The following is a 22,034-nucleotide window of genomic DNA, read 5'->3' as shown; positions in this document are numbered from 1 at the left end:
CTCTTGCGTCCTGGCCCTGGGACCCGCGAACCTCCCGCGTCCTGGCCCTGGGACCCGCGAACCTCCCGTGTCCTGGCCCTGGGACCCGCGAACCTCCCGCGTCCTGGTCCTGGGACACGCAAACCTCCTGCGTCCTGGCCCTGGGACCCACGGGCATTCTGAGTCCTGACCCTGGGACCCGCGAACCTCCCGCGTCCTGGCCCTGGGACCGCGAACATTCTGAGTCCTGATCCTGGGACCCGCGAAACTCTTGCATCCTGGCCCTGGGACCCGCAAACTTCCCGCATATTGATCTTGGGACCCGCGAACATACTAGTCCTGACCCTGGGACCCGGGAACCTCCTGCATCCTGACCCTGGGACCCGCAAATGTTCTGAGTCCTGACCCTGGGATCCACAAACCTGACCTTACTTGGAAGTAGGGACTCTGCGGACATGATGGTTAATAGGAGGTCATGCTGGAGCAGGGTGGGCCACAGAGGAGGTCCCTTCTGAAAGCCCTCCAGCCGCCTGCCCTGCACTAGCCAGCCCCGGTCATACTCAGAGGTGAGGGGAGCTTGTCTGCCCCCGTCTGCCCCCGTCTGCCGCCGTCTGCCCACCTGATTCGCTTTGTGCACAGGCACCACCCGTGAGCCAGGCCCCCATTCTGGGGCCGCACTGCCGGAGCACTCTGCTCTCTGTCCCATCTGAGTGGCGGGACGGCGGAGTCCGCACAGAGTGTGGGTCCGAGGCACGAGGCCAGGCCCAGAGGCTCGGTGGGCATGTGTGGGATGGCTGTGAATGTTTGTGCTGGGGGGCGGTCACAGCCCGTGTCATGGGCCTGCCCGGAAGGCTCCTTTTCGAGAAGCAGGTTGAAGTCCGTCGCCACGAGCCGTACTCTCTGGAACGTCCAACTGAGTCCACCCACTGTGGCCAAGCCACCGGCTTCTTGCAGCCGCCTGTGGGGCACATGGTGCCCGCGGCCACGCCTGCTTGCTCTGTGGACACATCGGCCTCGCAGACCTCAGCCACACAGCTCACCGCCGACGTAGCGTATGTGTTGTCTCAACATTCACCCGTAAATGCTACGCTGAAAGCACAGCCACAGCCCCCACCAAGTAGACACACAGAACACCCTCAGAACAAAAGCCTTGGGCTGCAGGGGGCACCTGGGGGGCTCTGTCAGTCGTCCGACTCCTGCTTTTGGCTCAGGTCATGACCTCACGGTTTGTGAGTTTGAGCCGCGTGCCTGTCTCTGTGCTAACCGTGAGGAGCCTGCTTGGGATTCTCTCTCCTTCTGTCTGCTCCTCCCTAGCGCGTGCGCTCGGTCTCTCAAAATGCTAAATAAACTTAAAAACGAAAACTCTCGTGCTTCAAAGGACACCACACACGTGATGAGGGTCTTGGGCTCAAAATACATAGAGAATGCTTACAGCTTCCTAATGAAGAGACAACCCCCCCTGGAAAATGGCAGATTTGAGTAGACATTCCTCCAGAAAAGATACACAAACGGCCAACAAGGACGCGTCAAGACGCTCAACATCATTAGTCATCAGGAAAGCGCGGGGCTAAACCACTAGGAGACAGACACCACACCGCAGGGGGGCCGGGATCTAAGAGACAGATAATAACGGCCACTGGCCAGGATGCAGGGTTGCCGCGGACATGAGGGGAGCGGCTCCCGTGGGAAACAGTCTGGCAGTCTCTCCCACAGGTCAGTTCAGTTGTTAGAAGATCCAGCAACTCCGCTCCCACGTGTGGACCCAAGAGACACGAAAACACACGTCCACGCAAAAACCTGTCCATGAGTATTCATGGCGGCAATATTCACAACAACCCCAAACTGCAACTAGCCCCAATGCCATTAACAGGTGGAAGTACAAATAAAATGTGGCCCAGCCCCACGATGCACTATCGTTCGGCCCAGAAAGGAGTGGGGCGCTGGCACCTGCCACAGTTTGGGTCGTCCCGGAGGACGCGGTGCTCGGCGAAAGAGGCTGGTCACGTTTATGTGTGATTCTATTGGGAGGAAACTCCAGAATTGGTAAATCCCGGAGACCGAAGATGGGTTGGTGGCGTCTGGGCCACAGGGTGGGCAAGAGGGACCCGGGCATTGACGGCAACACTGCATGGGGTTCTTCCTAAAGTCACCAAAAGGTTCCGAAGTGGATTGTGGTGATGGATGCTCATTTCTGTGAATGCACTAAAAGCTGCTGAGTCGTAGGCTTTAAGTGAGTGAACCGTACGATACGTGAATTACATCTTGCCCCTAACTTGTTAGAAACCTTACTTTCACCCTAAAGCAAGAAAGTCCAGAAACTCGTGAGCTAATGTGCTAGGGGTGTGTTTTTCAGTGACTTTTAAAAATGTGTAATGCTAAACTTTAAGTGGTCATCCTCATGCACAGAAACCACACTTTGCAGGACCCCCAGTCTCCACCCCCATCTCACCAGCCACCCTCTTCTAGAGCCTCGTAACTTATATCCTTCAAGATCTTGGAGGAAAAGTACTACCATATAATTAATTCCTAATATTGGACTGACAACTTACAAAACTTTCAGGAGTTCAGAGAGGAAAGTTTTTCTTAAAAAGGACTATTAATCATGGATTTTAGTTTTTTAATGCCATGGTCATAAACCACAGCTGTTTTCATATTCAGACCACAGCCACTGGGGACAGGAATGGCGTGTGCAGCCTCCTGGGGTCCTGGGCCTGGGCCCCAGGGTCCTCAGGGGAGCGGAGGCCGCTGGCAACAGGACCACAGTCAATGCCGGGCTCAGGGCACGGTCAGCGGAGGGGAGTCCGGATGCCAGGAAATGCCTGGGTACGACCCAGCAGAACAGCAAGAGGATGGGACGAGAGGGGGGCAACACCATCAGCTTGTAACCCCTGCCCTGTGCCCACCGTGCCCGGCCAGTCCTCTGCCTAGGACCACGCTGTGTGCAGGGGAAGGGGCCTGGCCCACCTCAGGATGCCCACCATGGCTCTGGGTCATGGGCATACACGCTCCCTTTCTGGCCTCATTTTCCCCAGTTGCCTAGAGATTCTCAACCCTGTTTCCATGGCTTCAGCCTGGCCTCAACATCCCCCTGGCCTTTGCTGAGCACTGGTAGAAACCCTGTCCCAGATGGTCCATGGGTGGCCTCAGCCTTCAGATGCCAAACAGGTAGGACCAGACATCCCTCCTGCTATAAACAGGCTGGGTGCTGAGAATTCAGAAGAAAAGGGGCCGACGTGAGCTATGTGAGCCTTCCGGGGACCCGTGAGCCTGGCTGTCCTACCCTGCCAGACCACTATATTCCTCCGTGACCATGGAGGTGATGGTGCCCACCATGGAGGAGGAACCCCGGGGAGGCTGGGAAGGAGTGGCTTGGGGAGGCCATAGTGGAGGCCAGAAGGGGGTGAAGTTAGGGGAGGGGAGACCTGGAAGAGGAGGAGGCTGGGCTGGGGCAGGGCCAGGGGAGGCTGGGAGAGGCCAGAGGAGGGAAGGCTGGGAGGAGGGGAAGCCCAGGGGAGAGGGAGGCCGGGGTGGGGGCGGAGGCCAGGCTCCCTGGACTTTTGGCTCGACCTCAGGCAGTCTATACGACTTCTCCGAGTCCTGGTTCCCTCATCTTTATGTGGCAGAACAACAGCAAGAATAACTCACAGAGGCATTTTGAAGACACAACAACAAACGTGTGACCCCGTGGCACAGAGCCTGGCCCGGGAAATGCCAGGACGGCAGTGCCTGCACAGAGCAGCCACTCGGGCAATGCCACCAGTGCTGCTGTGTTTCCGCCCACACGGGGCGTCCTGGCCGCAGGCATTCGCACAGGTCACTCCATGGAGGGACAGGAAGGGCGCCGTTGTGACATTAAGGGACCTAGAAGTAGCCGTTCTACTTCAGCTCCCTGTGAGAGGCTGCGACCTCTCCACTGTTTCCCCTCGGCAGAGGGGCTGAAACCGTGAAGAAGCCCAAGGAGGGTGGAAAGTTTCACAAGGAACCCATGCCTGCTCCAGGCCTCACCTCCTTCCCGAATGTTCCACGAGAAGCCCATACCCACTCCAGGCCTCAGTCCCCTCCAGAATGTTCCACGAGGAGCCCGTGCCTGCCCCCAGGCTGCATACCCTCTAGCTGTCTCACCCCAGTCATCCCTCGTGAGTCGGGGATACATGAACCATGCTGGTTGTCCACACACCTGCCTCCAGCCGTCCTCCTGAGACAGCCAAGCCCGTTAACGGCTCCCTCTTCTATACGATTCTCCTGACGGAGGTGCCAACTTCCCTTCCTGCAGCCACAGGGGAGGAGGTGCTGTGCTCACGGACCCTCGACACAGTCAGGGGTGGCATCAGCACTCCTCAGCATGGGGCATGCCCACTGTATCCCGGCAGCCCCAGGCCTTCGCCCTCCCCTGGTGCCTTCGTCTTGCCTGTGTGAATAAGGTCCCACCTGCTCCAGGCAGCCCCAGACCACAGACCGGTCAAGCGGAGCCTCGGGGAAGCCCCCAGCAGGACATCTGGCCCAAGGAATGCGAGCCAGAAGCACCCTGACACAAAATCATACCTTCGGTCACAAGTTACACACTAGCAGCTATATTTTCTTTGGCCCGAAAGGTATTTGGAATGCTTCTCAATTAGTGACCATCATCCTCAACGTTTGAAAATTAAGCAGAAGAGATGTTCCAGCTTATTCTGAAAATCGTGTATCAGGACAAATGGCCACGATCTGGTGAACAAAAGACAGCTTCCCTTCATCCCACCACCCCCCAGCGCGGCAGGCTCACACAACTTGCACGGTCCTTGTGGGCACTCGGGGGTGCAACAAACCCTTGCCGGTGCACAAACAGCCTTGTTGGGGCTAACAAAGGGTGGCAGAGCAACCTTGGACCACATGGATCCCCAAGCCCCAGGATCACCGGAGCGGACATCAAAACCACGATGCTCCTTGTGAATTTTCTGGGGATGGCCTGGATGTCAAGTATCCCTTCTCCACCATTCCCACAAATTTTCGTGTGCCAACGAGTACCCTAATGTTTATTTTGGTAGCATGGTTTCTGCTTTATTTGGAGCAGGAAACTACAGGTGAGGGGTCAACCCAGCCCCCTGTTAGTTTTATAAATAAAGCTTTATTGGCACACAGCCACGTCTGTGTACCGACACGTTGTTTGGCCGCTTTGGGGCTAGGACAGCAGAGTCGATTAGTGGAGACACAGACCATACAGCCTGCAAAACCTACACTATCTATTGGCTGGCCCTTTATAAAAAAGTGTGCTGACTCCCAAGGCAGGCAGGAGAGGCAAAAGTCACCTCCTTTAGGGGCGTTCTTTGGTGCCCATGTTCGGGCTCCTTGTTTAAAACACTTATGCTCCCTGGGGTAGAAGTGATCTGCGAGTGGATGAAGGTGGAGAGAGGGAGGACTGGGGAGGCCAGGAAGGGGAGCGGGTAAGGGTACCGGACCCTTGTGCTGCCCGCTTGCCTTGATGGGGAGGAAGCCCCGAGCAGTCACCCATAGTTCACCCGAAACACCTCTGGGAGGAAACACTGCATTTTCCGCTAGAAACTTGGTGCCTGCGTGTGCCAGCACAGACCATGCCCACACCTGGCACCCTAGTCCCAACCAGCCCCCAGTACTTACTTCATGGGTTTGAACAGTGCTTGCCCATAATTCTGGAATGTCATGATGAGCTTGAGCTGCGTGCCCCCCGACTTCATGGCTGCAGGAGAGAGGGAAAGAGACACGGGGTCACTTGCTGCCCTCAGCTCGTCCCTCTGTGGGTAAGTGAGCAGCTCCCACCCTGGTCCCGAGGCCCCGCCTGGGCCTCTGGATGTGGTTGCGGGCTCCATTCTGTCTGGGAAGTCTGGGGTTTCCTGCACTGACAGTGATACACATCCCACCTTGATATTTAGGTGCTGGGTCTGCAGGGGGGGCGGGGGTGGGTGGGCGGAATCTCTCAGGCAGTCTGACCCATAGACAAAGGGAATGGCTTCTAGAAAGGATGGCCAGGTATAGGTACCTGCCAGCCACGCCTCCCTCCCCCAGACACCTGCACGACCTCATCACACACCCACCCACCCACGCCTACACACCGCTGCTTGCCCCGTCTAAGTCTCTGGGGTTCTGTTGGAAGCCTGAGCAGGGTTAGTCTGAGATCCTGAAGACCCCTTGGCTGGAAGCAGCTCATTCATTATAGGGGCCTTCCGGGGGGCTCCCGATGGACATGGCTCCAGAAGCATCATTATGGTTTCCCAGATGCTGCACCAGCTCAGAAGTCTAAAGAATCCCTGAAAAGACCCACTCTTCCCCAGACTGCGGTTCTCTCTTATGGATGGGGCTAAAGGAAGGGAAACAGGGGTCTCCATAAGATGTGGGGTAGGAGGCTGGGCTTGGCCTGTGGCCACCTCAGGAGCTGGGTGGGCTGGCCCACCCCACCATCTATGTGGCAAGGGCCAGACCACGTGAAACAGGTCACACAGAGGGCCTCCTGTATCCGCACCAGGCACCAGCTCTGCTTCTGTCACAGGCGGGAGTCAGGGCGCGGCTGAGCACATTTCCAGCCTGGAGCAAGCTTGTGCACCCGCCCATCCCAGCGGGTGGGAGGGAGGTGGCTTGGGCACCTGGCCGTGTGGCAGTCCTTTGTCAGCAGGGAGGGAGTGGTCGGCAGAAGGCAGTAGAACAGCCAGGAACCAGGTAGATACCGCCCCCCACCATGTAGGGGGGCCGGCTACATGGGTGGAGGGTGCAAGCCAGGGGAAGGAGGCGGAGGCAGCCACAGCAGATGATGGTGGTTTGTATGACAGAGGTGGGGAAAATGGAAAAATTAAAGAAATATCTGGGGGTCCAAGGAATCATTTAGTGGAGTAGGTGTGGGGTATGGAGGTGAGAGAGGAACCTAGGATGACTCCTGGATTACAGGGGTCAGCGAATGGGTGGGGAAGAATGTGCATGGAGGTGAAGATCAAGGCCAGGTGACTACAGGATGACTGAGGGGCACCATACTGGGGGTGAGCCATACTGAAGGGTGCCATACTGGAGGGCTCCATACTGCAGGGTGCCATACTGGAGGGGTGCTATATTGGGGGAGGGGGCCATACTGGAGGGCGCCATACTGGAGGGGCACCAGACTGGACGACTCCATACTGGAGGGGAGCTATACTGGAGGGTGACATACTGGGGGGGCATACTGGAGGGCGCCATACTGGAGGGTGCCATACTGGAGGGGTGCTATACTGGGGGAGGGGGCCATACTGGAGGGGCACCAGACTGGACGCCGCCATACTGGAGGGTGCCATACTGGAGGGGTGCTATACTGGGGGGGGGGGCATACTGGAGGGCGCCATACTGGAGGGTGCCATACTGGAGGGCGCCATACTGGAGGGCACCATACTGGAGGGGAGCTATACTGGGGGGGGCATACTGGAGGGCGCCATACTGGAGGGGTGCCATACTGGAGGGCACCATACTGGAGGGGTGCTATATTGGGGGGGCACACTGGAGGTTGCCATACTGGGGGGGGGCATACTGGTGGGCGCCATACTGGAGGGCATCATACTGGAGGGGTGCTGTACTGGGGGGGGCATACTGGAGGGTGCCATACTGGAGGGCAGCATTCTGGAGGAGTGCCATACTGGGGGGGGGCATACTGGAGGGCTCCATACTGGTAGGGCACCATACTGGAGGGGTGCTATATTGGGGGGGCACACTGGAGGGCGCCATACTGGAGGGGTGCCATACTGGAGGGCACCATACTGGAGGTGTGCTATATTGGGGGGGCACACTGGAGGTTGCCATATTCGGGGGGGGGCATACTGGAGGGCGCCATACTGGAGGTTACCATACTGGGGGGGGCATACTGGTGGGCGCGATACTGGAGGGCATCATACTGGAGGGGTGCTGTACTGGGGGGGGCATACTGGAGGGTGCCATACTGGAGGGGTGCTATACTGGGGGGGGCATACCGGAGGGCGCCATACTGGAGGGTGCCATACTGGAGGGCGCCATACTGGAGGGCACCATACTGGAGGGGTGCTATACTGGGGGGGGCATACTGGAGGGTGCCATACTGGAGTGTGGCATACTAGAGGACACCATTCTGGAGGAGTGCCATACTGGGGGGTGCATACTGGGGGGCGCCATACTGGAGGGGTGCCATACTGGAGGGTGCCATACTTGGGGGGGCATACTGGAGGGCGCCATACTGGATGGTGCCATACTGGAGGGGGCATACTGGAGGGCGCCATGCTGGAGGGCACCATACTGGAGGGGTGCTATACTGGGGGGGCATACTGGAGGGCGCCATACTGGATGGTGCCCTACTGGGGGGCACATACTGGAGGGCGCCATACTGGAGGTGTGCTATATTGGGGGGACACACTGGAGGGTGACATACTGGGGGGGCATACTGGAGGGCGCCATACTGGAGGTTGCCATACTGGGGGGGCATACTGGAGGGCGCCATACTGGAGGGGTGCTATACTGGGGGGGCATACTGGAGGGCGCCATACTGGAGGTTACCATACTGGGGGGGCATACTGGAGGGTGCCATACTGGAGGGCACCATTCTGGAGGAGTGCCATACAGGGGGGGAGCATACTGGAGGGCTCCATACTGGAGGGCATCATACTGGAGGGGTGCTATACTGGGGCAGGCATACTGGAGGGCGTCATACTGGAGGGGTGCCATACTGGAGGGCGCCATACTGGAGGGGTACTATTGGGGGGGGCATACTGGAGGGCGTGATACTGGAGGGTGCCATACTGGGGGGGACATAGTGGAGGGTACCATACTGGAGGGTGTCATACTGGAGGGGTGCTATACTGGAGGGATGCTATACTGGGGGGCTTTGGTGTGGAGGAGCCCTGAGGCTGGAGTCTGTGCCCAGCTCCCTATGGCCTGGCACCCTGGAAGGAGTCCTCATCCTCCCTACTGTTGGTTTGTGTTAGATGGCATTTAGATGCCTGCCCAGCCTCTGTCAAGGGGCCGTGGCCAGGGTCAAGTCAAATGAGGGAAATGTATTACTTGGCACAGCCAATTCACATGCAGCACGGGGATGCCAGTCCTATTTACCTCCCAGGACTGCTGCCGCAATCAGGCGGGTAATGCTCGTGAAGCATCTAGAACTCCACGGGCACACAGCACATTCAAGACGGCTGACAGTCACGAGCGTGGAGAATGACCAGGAGCTTGAAGCTCTCTGAGCATCTTCCGTGGTCTCAGGGCCTCTGTGACGGCCAAGGCCCAGCCCGCCCCCCCCGGTTCCCCACCTGGCCACAGCCCGCTCCTTCCCGTGCAGAGTCCGAGGCCGGTCTTGGGGTCCAGGTGATGCTAGAGGCACAGTTCCCCCAGACCAGCCTGCAACGTGGGTCTGTGGTGATGCTCTTCCAACCTGCACCCTCCTCAGGAAAGCAAAGCCAGCAACAAATTCTACTTCACTCCAAAGCACCGGAAATAACCTCAAATGCCCAACCCAGGGGCAGACGCACAACACAGGTCACCCCATGTGAAGGAGCACCACGCAGCCTTCTTGCTGCCTCCCAGGAACTTCTGCGGACACAGCAAACGGCTTAGGATTTCCTTACTAAGCAAAGTGGCTTCTGAACACTTACGTTTGGTGAGCTGCCTCCTTGGAAGGTGTCTACCAAGTGCGTGGGAAAATCTGGATGCACAGATAAGCTTCAGTGGTGACCCCCCCGGAGTAGAGCCACAGATGATTTTAATTTCCTTTTTCCCTTATCTGTGCTTTCTAAATTTCTACAATGAACATTTATTACGTTTTTAATAACACGAACACAGAAGTGATTATTAAAAAAATTAGAGGCCCGATTAAGCCCCATTCGATGTCCCCATTTCCATGTAATAACTGGGGTCACTGGATTTAATTATTCCTTCCAGGGCCAATCAGCGACAGCACATCAGCTCTTTCCAGGACCCGTAGTCCTGGTTTTCTTGAATACTAAATTATTATGCAAATCTGGCCTGTTTAGTCATTCTTGTTCTGGAAGGCGACTCCTCATGCACTGTCGCCCCTTGTTTCCCACTGTGCTACGGGCTCCTCCCCACAGACAAGAGAATAACTAGAAATTAAAGTACGTTAGAACCTCCCAGTGACTAAGGACTCCCTGCTGTGGACACCGCCCTTGTCTCGTCTGGGGACGTGTGCCTTCCCGTCTGGGTGCACCGTCCCGTCTGCCGAGCTGGGGTTGCTAGCCGGAAGGCACTTGAACTTCTCTGCTCGAAAGTCAAGTGTGGTCTCCCTGCCAAAACCCACAGGCAAACGGCCTTAAGCCATGGTGAAGGTCACGTGTGCACCTGGGGTGGGAGAGAGGCAGACACCCCCAGACGCCTGTGCTCGGAAGTGGGTGGCCTCGCTCTGCTGTTGCAGGATGGGCTCGGGGACCTGGGGGGCTGAGGGCCCAGGTGGCAGGGCCCAGAGGCCGACCAGGCCTCAAGAGGCAGGGTGTCAGTGTGGGGTTTCTTCCTGAAGGCAGACTTGAGGGATGTGGCCCGGTGCAGGGTTGCGAGGTGCCACAGAAGCAGAGGCAAACTCGGGGAGAGGCCTAGGTGTGCGGCAAGAGCCCCGTGTGGACGTGCCCTCACCTGGCTGGGTCTCCACGTTTCCCAGGGGACGGGGGCCTATCCAAACCTGGCCAGCCTTAATCCCAGGAGGCGACCTCACTGAGCGGTTGTGACAGGTGAGGCCAGGCTAAGGCCAGGGTTGTCACGGCACCTGCCCAGATGCCACCTCCTCTCCATCTCCGTGTCCCCTCCCAAACCTGGGCCCCACTGTCATCCGGTCACTAACACACGAGGGGCACCTGACTGGTGTCTGGCCTGGTTCCCTCTACCCCACCGACGTCGCCTCTCCTCTGTGCTCTCTCCTCCCTCACCAGCTTCCTGCAGGTGACTGACTGCCCCATTCAGACCACGGATGTCAGCTCTGTCTCTCCTGCTGTCGCTTGGGAACCGTACCCTCCAGTATGCGTTCACAGTACGGGGTAGGTTAGCACTGAGCAGCGATCATTAGCACACATGCATCAGTCAGCACACGTGTCAATCTGTGCAAATAGCACACCCTATACTTTATTCCCTAACGTTTGTGGACGCTGTAATTCCGTGACCACGAAGACGCTTGGACAGTCTGGGGTTTTGCTCACTGTCTTTCCCCAGAACACAGCTCTCCCCAGAACAACCATAACAGGCTTTACATTTCTTGGGATCCCCCTGAGGAAGGATGGGGTCGGGCCAAGGACCAAGAGCCTCCGTGGGAGGAGAGAGACAGCCCTGAAGGGAAAAGGGGTGCCGTCCCGGCCAGGGACCCCAGCACCGCCACACCAGTCGGGGGGGGGCCTCTGATGTTACTGCCTTTGGCTTCTGTCACCTTGTCTGGGAAGTGGGACCCATGTCTGTCCTTAGGGATTGCGGTCAGGCAGGTGGTCCGGATATTTTCACAGCCACTGCCTGTTTTAAGGGTCAGAGGAAGCAACGGCCTCGCCATGGACAGCTCAGATTTGAAGACTGTGGTGCCAGGAGCACCTAGGTCCCTGTCCACCCCACGCACCTCACCCCCTGGCGGGAGTGGGATCTGACCCGTGTTCCAGACCCCTGGGTGCCATGCAGAGCCCCGTGTACCGCCTTTGGGCGTGGAGGGACGTGGACCCTCGGAGAGCAGTGGGGGGCGTGTCCACCTGGCCGTCACTGGTGGGTACCCTGGTGCTGGCATCGAGGGGGCTGCTCGGAGCGAGGGATTGGAAGCGGCCACAAGGGCCTGGGTCCTCCCGTCCCACTTGCCGTGAAGCCTTGGCAGGCCTCCACCAAACTTCCGTGCCTCACAGGCACCCCCAGGATGTGTGAGCGGTAGCTGCCCCCAGCCTAGACGGCCATGCGCACCATGCTCTTTAAGACTGCTCACTTTTATTTTGATAATTAAATGTACTTCAAAGAGAAAGTCCAGCACAGCCCCAGCTGGAACCCCGCACCCTCCCTGCAGTGGGAAGGGACACAGTAGAATACATGCCTATGGGATTCCGGGGCCCCAGCTGTTGTCTGCTCAAGAAGGAGAAAGCAGGTACCCACTTGGTGGGCTTTGTTCTTGATCTCGGACCAGATGGCTGGAAGGGAAACCGGGGGGGGGGGCAGGGCTCAGCTGTATCACCTTCTCTGGCGTGCTGCCTGCCATCGTCCTCTGGGTGGGCTGTGTCCTTCCTCCCTGATGACCTACGGTGCCTCCCGCGGATTGAGCCTTGTCACTGGTCAGTTTACAGGTTGGAGAGCCAGCATCTGGGGTCTGGGCCCCGAGTGGCCCCCAGGGCGGGAGGGGGACTGTGGCCTCTCTGGGGCTGGAACTGCCTTCCTGAGGAGCTGGCCTCCGACCAATTAGGGCGGCCCCCAGGGCGGCTGCCCACCCTGGCCGTCCCAGCCACAGCCTTTGTTCTTGGAAGCTCACTGGCCAATTAGTCCCGACCCAGCTAGATCAATTAGCCCCCAAAACTTCGGTCTTAGGGAGCAGCTCTTTGTTCAGGGACCGACCACGGTCGTGTCCCGACCTGGATGGAGTATGGGTGGCGTCTTTCAGCTGGAGGCTGCCTGAATCCTCTCATGCTAGTGACTTCTTTTCCTTATTAAGCAATTCCAAGTACAGAGCGGTTAATTGTGTCATTTATTCTTTGCATCCATAATTGTGCACGATAGCGATTTAATTATCACTGGCCCGAGCCGAAGGCGCTGCATGCCTGATTTCAAGCTGAATAGAGGTAGATAACGTCCCAAGCCTCTTTAAAGGCAGCGAACGGCCGTTACCAAGCAGCCAGGAGCCCGGCTATAAATAAATCTCTGTCGGCCACAGCAGCTGTACCGAAGGCCACACGTGCTTCAAAGTGGATCGAGCGGTTCCGAACGGGGGCGATTTAATGGAACCGTTCCGAGGGGAAGCTCTGGGAAGCTTGCAGAAACCATGTTTCCGGGCTCGCGTTTGGTAGCGGGATGCACAACTTGAAGGTGAAAGGGACAGAGCTCTGAGCAGGGATGCGCGAGACCTGCCTCGTGGGGGCGGTTCCCGGTCTGCAGAAGGCGCTTTGGAAGTGGGTTGGATCTCCAGCTCTTTAGATTTAGACTCGCCTGTACACCACGAGTGTGGGTCAGTGTGATTTCTACGTCTTTCTCCCATTTCGTGTTCAGGAGGGTGGGTGGCATTGCCGAACCTTGGCCCTGAGGCAGGCTTGGGCTCCAGGAAAGGGGCTGCCATCCAGGGTCCCCCACGAGACCTTCAAAGGCTGTGCCCGACTCCGGGTCACAGCAGTGACAGGCACAGAGGCCTCCAGCAGCAGACAGCTCCTACCCAGGGCCTGCATTTACAGACCTGCCCGGCTGGCTCTCCTAAGCCAAGGGCCCCGCCAGGAGCTAAGGCCTCAAGCAGCTGGGTTTTTAACCAGAACATCCCACTGGATGTGGGAGCACACACCGCCCAGGAAGCGTGCATCTTTGAGGGACTCCTGCAGCCCCGGAGCAGGGCCAGCCCTTCTCCTCCCGCTGCCTGTGGACCAGAGCCTTTTCACAAGTGTGAGCTCACCTGGGGGCTCACTGAGGCAGCAGGGAGTGCGGGGCCAAGGGTCGACCGAGGCCTTCCCCTGGCCTGGCCAGCTCGCGCTGCTCTGGGCAAGCAAGGAGGCTCTGGTCTGCCCTGGGACGCTGCCCCAACACACGCCTGCCTGCAGAGACGCTCCCTAGCCTCTATTCCCACCTCTTTCTCTTACTCGCTCATTGAAGCCTCTCAGCAGCCCTGTGATATAGGTTTCGTAGGGCCACGCCGCTCATCAAAGTCTCGGAGGACAGAAGCGCTCCGGGGTTTCAAACATCTCAGCTGACAGAAGGCGCAAATAACGTGTCCCTCCCACACATTAGGTAGCGGCCCCGATAGGTCTGGGCAGAACCCCGTAATTAAACATACTCTTACTGCCTCAGAGGAACATGTGAATATTTACTCCAAGGGAGAGAAAAAAGCGTTCATAAATAGCCTTGTGAATTAAGGTTTTGCCTCCATATAAGTTCAGGTTGGGTCAGGTTTTGCTGTTGAACGAGTTACACTTGGATTTCAGATTTGCAAGTGGAGATTATAGGGTCTAGGTCATAACCATCTTTTATGTTCCGCGTCAGAACCCAAAGTACCTGAGATTAATCTGCCAACCCAGACTCACACCAGGCACCAGGGGCATCAGTCAGACTCCCAGCACCGACTGGGTCCTGCACAGTGACTGGGAAAGACCAGCGAGGTCAGAGCAGTCTAGGAGTGAGTGGGATCAGCACAGACAGCCCATCAGGAGCTCACTCCCCCTTCACACCACCAGGCCTGGGCCAAGCAGGACCCTGGGATGAGATCCCCAGCCCCTGGCTCAGTCCACCGTGGTCAGGAAACTTAGGCACCCCTGCCCAGGGGCAGGCCAAAAGTGGGTGGAAGGTGCCTCAAGTCCAGACCCCTGGGGGGGCAGAGAGAGCAGGGTGCCTGTGTTCTCCCTGAGCTGCCGGGCCCTGTCCTCTGCATCGCGCGGGTGTCCGAGGAGAGCTGGAGGCCGCCTGTTCCCTGAAGGACATGGTGAGCCTGGCCAGCCTCTGGAATCCCAGCAGCCCTTCCTGCACCCCAGACCCCGCACTTGAGAGTGGTGACCCTCCAGACTCACACGCGTCATCTTATTAGAACAAATGCAGTGTACCTGAGCGGGCACAAGCCCATTGGACAGATGGGAAAACTGAGGCAGAGAGGGGCACCACGGACAGCAGCAGAGCAGGCTCTTTTAATACTGTATTGTCTAAAACCATTTCTAATTTTAAATTTTAAATTTTTTAATTTAAAATTTTAAAATGTTATTCTTTCCCTGGAAAGCCCAGCCTTCCCTGCCCCCTTCTATGACAACTGCAAACACTTCATCTAAGCCCCAGATCAGATGTCTTTTCTCACAGAAGGTCCTCCGTACCCCTCCTTCCAGATGAAGGTCATCTCCTTTCTAAACCCTCCTCCTAGGTTTTGTGCAAACAGCGTTCAAAGCATTTGTCTTCCTCAGTGTGTCCGTTTCCTGGCCTCCCTGGGCCTCTTGGGTCATCCACGGCGGAACCTTGTCGAGGTTCATTCACCCTCAAACCGCTAGGCAGAACGGGGCCTGGAGGTCAGCAGGTGCCCGAGAAACTCTGCTCAATGGGTGAGGAGTGAGTTGGTCGATGCCCGGGATATGTCTTTAATGGCCTCGTCTACTCTCAAGAGTGAAGGGGGCACCCGGCTGTGGCTGTCTGGGGACAGTTCCTGTCATGCACACGGCCTGCTTCCCAGCACCGCCTAAAGCCCCTGACACCTGCAACAGGCAGGAGGGAGGCTGGGCTTTCTACGGGGAGAGCTGGCACAGGGCTGGGGTCTGGGGAGGTGCTCAGACCCCTCCTGCATAGCCAGCTAAGAGAGGAAAACGCCAGCTTGTTCTTGCCAGCTCTCCTTCACGCGGGTGAGCAGTCCTGGCAGGTGGCAGGTGCCCAGCAGACAGCTCGGCACCGGCCAGAGAGGGCCGGAAACAGCCCCTAAAGGCCCCCCGCAAAACCCACTTGCCAGCCTCACTCCCCTGGTCAGCAACTGGACAGAGCCCCAGGGCACTGGGGCCCTTTCAGCACCGTGGCTCCTCCGGAAAACGCCAGGAAGACTGTGTCAGAGAACCGTCTGTCTGTTCCACAGCACAGGGTGGGGACCTACACATGTCACCCCCCGACTGGCCTACCTCCACCCCTTCCCGGCTGTGTGTACCGAGGCCAGCTCCTGGCAGGACCCCCAAAACTATTCTTTCCACCCCAGGGCCTCAGCGCATCCCTCTCGCCGCTGAGCCACCACCACCGGTGACTAGTGGGGACCTTCACAAACGATTGCTTACAGGCCTGAGAACAATGGCACCAAACCTCCGTGCTCAGAAACTGCCCCTGACACATTTGCCTGAAATCGGTAACTGGATGCCCCTTTTTGTCCGAGTCAGCAGCTCCCAAAGTACTCAGAGATGTTGCCTCTGAATTACTAAGTGCTCGGGCCTCCACCCCCGACAGTCGAGCCCTGGTCACTCCTCGCGCACAGGAGATGACAGGAGCAGCTGGCAGAGCTCTGATGCAGAGCTGCTCCCGAACCACACGCCTGTGAGTTCTGCGTGTGTCCCCCTGCTGTGCTGAGGGAGGGGCCGCAGCCACCAGGGGTGTGTGTCCCCTCTTTACCCCTGGAGGGGAGACCTGCGGTCTGGGAGGTGCTCCTCCGGGGGACCTCCTCAAGGGGGTCAGCGGAACGCAACCGCAAGGCTCTGAGGCCCCTCTCTCTCCCTCGCCAGCCTTGTCACAGTGGGCAGCAGCCCCTGGCCCGCTGACGGCATCGAAAGCATCGCTCCCCTCCCAGAAGGTGCCGCATAAATCATCCCGGGAGGTGATGCTCCGGCAAGGAGCCGAGGAGCGATAGCTCCCCACCCCCCACCTGTCTCCTGCGGAGGAAGGCAGCCCCTGCCTTCTGCAGGTGCCTGTCTGCAGCCCCAGACCTGCACCTACCAACACTGGTGATCTTCTGAGCGCTGAGGTCATGCAGCAGGGCTTCGATGGCGGGGTTATGTCTGGAGTAGAGCTCGTACCGGTTAATGCCGATGTGGAACTTCAGCCAGTTGGGGTAGGAGTCCACTGCCGCCTCCCCGGTGGGCAAGAACTCTTCGTTCTCCGTGCCTTCGCGCGGCCTGCAGAAAATTAAGGTGACCGGAGTCAGCAGGGAAGGAACGGAGTGCTGAGGCCCGGATGGATAAGGAGGAGCTGGTGCCCACGCCAAGGTTTTCACTTTGGGTCCAAACCGATGCAGACGTACTCAAAGGGGCCTCTGCTCAGACAGGACCCTGCGGACGTCGGCACTTTTTCTGCGGCTGCCGTTCTAGTAACTAATGACATAGCGAAAGGCCGTAATTCCTACTTGCGCTGGGGAGACACCCAGACAGCTGTAACTACATGAGGACCAAGTCCAGAACATCAGCGCGAGGCCCTGCCTCGTCTGTCCTGGGGTCACCCAAACAGCCCAACAAGCCTGATGTCAGCTTGGGGGGTGAGAGGCCACCAGCTCTTCCTGGGGGCAGACCAGCGAGCCGTCTCTGACCGCGCGCTATGCGCACACGCAGACACACCCCGCCCGTCAGAAACCTTCCCTGGGCACTCTCTTTCGGTTCCAACAACCAGGGGCAGAGATGATGCAAGAAGCTAAACTTGATTTTAACGAGAGCAGTCTTGGGTGGGGAGGGAGGAAAGAAGGAGGCACTCACTCCCGCTGAGGCCCAAAGTGGCGCATCCTCCGACATCTCCGACATCTCCGGAGCCCGGGGGCCAGTCTGGGGGAGCACAGAGACTCCTGCTGGGCCGGAGGGAAATGGAGCTTCTTCTCCTAGCTCCAACTCGCCTGCAAATAGGGCCCTTCCGGCCCCAAGTCCTGTCCCGCAGGGGCCGCATCACTGACCATCGGCCCTGGGCTGTGTCTCTCCTGTGAAGAGCTCCAGGTCTGGGCCACTGCTCTGACTCTCAAGTTTCTGAGCATTTCCTTGAACCTGGCCAGCAGTCAAAGCTCAAAGGCCACCGAACACCTTGGTGTATTTAGACAGAAAAGCCTGGGCCTGGTCAAGTTTCAGGGTAGAAAGGATTTTTATGAGATGTTTTGGAAACCTGGCCTTTCCCTGCGTTGCTTGGGTAACCTCTTGCAGGTAGCTATTTACTCCGGCCTGGCTGCTAGTTAATATTTCACTTCTCTGGGTTCCGCATCTGCCTGTTCTGCTCCGTGTGGCTAAGGAGGGCCTGGGGGGGGGGGGGGGGGGGAAGGGCTTACACCAGGACAGTTTAAAGAAGTGCTCCTGGGATATGCTTCTCACCTTTTATGAAGCTGTCACCCAACACAGCTGGCACCATTCCAAGGGAGCCTGCTGTCTGCACCCTGGCTGGGAGAGCCCTTTTGTTCTGCCTCATTGGGGCCAGCACGCCCCTCTGCTAATTTTGTTCTCGCCCCTGGCTTACAGGGCTCATTAGGCTTCTGCAGACCTTCCTGATGTGTCCGCTAGAGAAACATCGCCGAGTGTCTGGAAGGCCTGGCAGCCGGCAGCTCCCCCGGGAAAGGTTAGGGCAGTGGCTCCTCTCATTCATGCCCTTGCCAGCCCGTGCCTGCATTGCCCCACTGGGCTTCTGGAGCCAGAGACCAGGAGCTTGTAGGCCAGCGTGGCTCTCCTATGAAGGCAGCACTGACCCTCCCTTGGCTCCACAGGGAACAGTCCCCAAACCACCCAGCAGCCCTTCTCAAGGAGGTAGTCATTCTGGAGACAAAGGCAGTGCCCTGAGCAAGAGACAGCATGCTGCCCCACCCCACAAAGCTCCCCTGGGTGGGGCGTTGCTTGGCCCTGAGGGTCCATACCCTCCCAGGGTTCCTGAGCCTCTGGCCTCTTTACACAATGCCTGGGATGTGCAAGGCCCTTTCCTGGGAAGGGAGCACAGGCTGAAGGCCCGGTGGAGGGGTCGGGGCCTGCCCGCACCTCCCCCCCACCCCTGCCCCTGCCCCCTCCGTGAAGCCTCACTCACCAGTCAGGGTTCTCAGCTGCCGCCTTGGGATTGAACCTGATGTCGCTGTTCACATTGAAGAGCACGTCGTCCTCCGTCAGCGGTGGAACAGCCATCCGGTAGAGTGAGTGTTCAAACAGCCTAGCCAGGAGGGAGCCGTCCCCGCTCGGGCCAGGGGGCGGCACCGACCGGCGGGGTCCGGGGTCTCGGAGCAGCGGTCGGTGCGCGGGGTCTCGGGCGCGGGGGCCGCCGGCCTCCTGCCCCTGCGAGGCTCCTTCGGCCGGCTCGGCGGCAGCCGGCAGCTTCTCCAGCGAGTGGGACGTGAGGTTGGAGGAGGGGTCGGAGCTGAAGTCCTGCAGGATGCGCAGCGTGTGTTTGTTGGGCCAGCCCGCGTCGCCGGCCGCCGAGGCGGCGGCCGGGGGCTCCCCGGGGCGGCCCCGCGCCTTCGCCCAGCCGGGCGCCGCCGCCTCGGCCGCGGGTTGCGCGCACGAGCAGCCGGGCTCCCCCGGCGGCCGCACGGCGCGCTGCTCCAGCTTGGGCAGCAAGTCCAACACGATGTGCAGAGCGCAGGCCACCAGGAACACCATGAGGATCAGCACGCGGAACCTGCGAACCAGGATCATCTTCATGGCCGCGCGGCCTGGGGCTCCGGGCGCCCTCCGGGAGCGCGCCCCGCCCGGGCCCCGGCTGGTCCTGGCCTGGCCCGACCCAAGTGCCGCGGCGCGGCTCAGCGTCCACCGGGCGTCGGGCGGCTACCAGCTCGGGGGCTGCCCCCGGGCCCGCACCACGTGGAGGGCGCCCGCCGCCAGAGCGCCCGCTGGCCTGGCCATCTCGGGGCCGTCCCCTGTCGCCTCTCTGGAGCGGCCGCGCCCGGCGGCCCTCGTCCGCGGAGCTGGGGGCGCAGCCGGGTGAGGCCCCGGGCACGCAGCGGCCGGCGTGGGGTCTCTGCGCTCATCCGGCGCGCAGGAGCGCGACGCCACGGCCCATGTAGGCCAGGGTGCGGCTGCCGGGGGGTGCGGCGCGCCACCGCCTCCCCCCAACCCCTCAGCGGGTCCGTGGGCCGCGCTAGGCGCCGGGCGGGCCAGCCGGAGAAGGGGCGGCTCCTGAGGGCAGGGCCCCGGAGGCGGGGACCTGAGGCCGAGCGGGGTCGGGGGGGGGGACTGGGAGGGGCCGGGCACCGGGTTGGGGGGCGCACGTAGCGGCCGGGGAGGTCCCCGGGCAGGTGCAGCGCCCGCGCGGCCGAGCCTCTCGGCGCCCCGCGCCCGGGCCGGCAGATATCCGAGAGCCCGGAGCCGCCCCCCGCGTCAGCGCCCGCAGATTGGCGGAGACGCGGCCCCACGAGTCACCGCCAGGCCGAGCCGACTCCGCTCCCTTTTTCCTTTCTCCTCCCCTCGGCCGCGCCCCGCGCTGCCGCTGCAGCTCCGGGCCCGCTAAGGAGAGGGCGCCTTCTTCCCGCGGTTGCCGAGAGAGGCCCGGGGGGCCCGGGGGGTGCGCTGTCGCCGGGGGGGGGGGGGGGAGGGACCCTCAGGCCAGGCTGTGGCTCCCCGGGACCTCCGTCCGCCCAGGGCCGGCCGCCGCCAGCTGCAGCCTCCCGGCTCCTCCCCAGATGAGCGGAGGGCCGCAGCCCCGGCCAAGTCCCTCCCCGGAGCCGCTGGGCGTCTGCGCCGCCGGATGAGCTCCCTGCCGGCGGCGACCTTGTGCCCCCCTCCCCGCCCCCGCCTCGGACGAGAGGAGAGGAGGGGAGCTCGGTATTTGGCCCCAATAGCCAATCTGGGGCGGGGGTTGGGGGGTGCCAGAGCAGGAGGGAGGCTCCTGCACTCGGCTGGGCCCCATCCCACCCCAAGGGGACACGCCTGCGCCTTAACTCTGGTGGCGCCGGGGCGCTCCCCGCCTAAGATTTGCTTGGCACTGGGAGGTACCTGGTGTTTGCGGAGGCCACAACTCCCTCAATCGCCCCTGTGTGTGTGTGTGTGTGTGTGTGTGTGTGTGTGTCTCATTTGCTTCGCAAGATGCATAAAATCAGCCACCCATACCCAGACGTGGCCCTTCTACATGACCTCTTCTGGGCCCACACAGCCTCTGGGCCCCCAGCCCCCAGTAGGGAATATTAATGTGAATGTCAGGCCAAAGTCCTGGTGAGAAGGGTAATGACCTGGCTGGGGAAGGCGGTCCAAACACATCCACCATCAAGCAAACAGGCGAGCGCTCAAGGCACCGCACATTCTCAGCCTCTCCGGCAGCACAGAGAAGGGAAGCAGTCTGTGGTGGGGCGCTTAGGAGGGAGCCCTTGCCTTCCCCTCCACTTGCTGTGCTGCCTGGACATCTCACTGCCCTCTCTGGACTTCAGTGTTCTCTTCCGTGCATTCAGGAAGAGACTCGTCGTTGAATCTCTGTGTCTGGCCCAGTGCCGACCGAGCATGTAGTAGGCGCCCACTAGATACTTGAGGAGGGAGAGGAGTCTCAGCCCAACTGATCAGTGCAGTAAGGGTTTCGGAGGCCATCTGAAGGAAGTGAAAGGCTGCTCAGCCCTTCTGGAGCTGGAGGTTAGAGGGGACTAGGTGTGAAGGTGGGCCCGACCTGGAGCTGGAGCTCCCCCTCCATTCTACACCAACTGCACCATTTGTGTGCAGCAAAGGGAACTTTGGGCGAGGTTACCTAGAGAGAGGCCTAGGAGGTGGCCTAGGAGATGATGTCTGAACGGAGATTGGTGAGCAGCCCCCGCCCCGGGGAGCAGGACCTTGAGCCCCACAATGTCTCCCTAGACTGTGGGGTTCTGCAGCCTCTGTCCCCCCTGCCCTCCCCCGGCCAGTGTCCTCAGGGTGGCCGTGGGGTGGCTTGCCCCCAGGAACCATAGACATCATGTAGGGGGCCTCACGTCCCACCCCCGCTGACCTCTCTTGGGAGCTGAGGTGTTATTTGGACTCCCGTTTACCACTCGATGGCTCCCTTGTGGAGTTCTTGGTTCATCTCAGCTATCACCTTGAGGAAGTATTGTCTCACTGTCCACATGGTTTCGGAGTATCCCCACCCCCATTCCCTCAATGTCCCACCACTCTGTTTCCCTAACAACAGCTGTCACTATCTGAAGGAAACTCTTCTGTTCCGGTTTATGGCTCGTCTCCCCCCAAATGCACATGCTCCACTAAGTGGGAGCCTCCCATGATGCCTCACTCACAGCTCTGTGCTGGTGCTGAGCGGGTGCCCAGAGCAGACCACAAGCCACCATCCAAGTTGGGTTAGGTGTCAGCAGGCTAAGGTGCACACGTGAAATGGCCTTTGAAAACAGAGCCCACACCACAGGGGACATAGCATGAAAACGCTTGGCCAGATGTTTCTGCCTGGTTCCTTGTACTTTGCTCTGGGGAGTAATTGCATGCGGTCCAGTTGATTCATCCATGGAAATCACAAAAAGCAAACACACACATTCACACCCGCAGAGGCACATCCAGTCACACACACACACACACACACACACACACACACACACACACACACACACGTTTGCAGAGACA

The 22,034-nt window shown here is 59.6% G+C and overlaps 1 protein-coding gene across 1 annotated transcript in view; it reads right to left on the bottom strand.

Annotated features, from left to right (window-relative positions):
* Window positions 1-19,700, bottom strand: part of FAM20C (FAM20C golgi associated secretory pathway kinase) — a 47,229-nt gene extending 27,529 nt beyond the window's left edge. The window contains exons 1-3 of the mRNA XM_023247122.2: window positions 18,544-19,700; window positions 16,501-16,679; window positions 5,593-5,671 (exon numbers count right to left, since the gene is read on the bottom strand). Of these exons, the coding sequence (XP_023102890.1) occupies window positions 5,593-5,671; window positions 16,501-16,679; window positions 18,544-19,151 (866 nt within the window). The 5' untranslated portion in view covers window positions 19,152-19,700. The remainder of the gene's footprint in view (window positions 1-5,592; window positions 5,672-16,500; window positions 16,680-18,543) is intronic.
* Between the last annotated feature and the right edge of the window lie 2,334 nt (window positions 19,701-22,034).

Source organism: Felis catus, chromosome E3 (genome assembly GCF_018350175.1).
Source record: "Felis catus isolate Fca126 chromosome E3, F.catus_Fca126_mat1.0, whole genome shotgun sequence".
Lineage (NCBI taxonomy): Eukaryota > Metazoa > Chordata > Mammalia > Carnivora > Felidae > Felis > Felis catus.
This window is presented reverse-complemented; position numbering and strand designations above follow the sequence as displayed.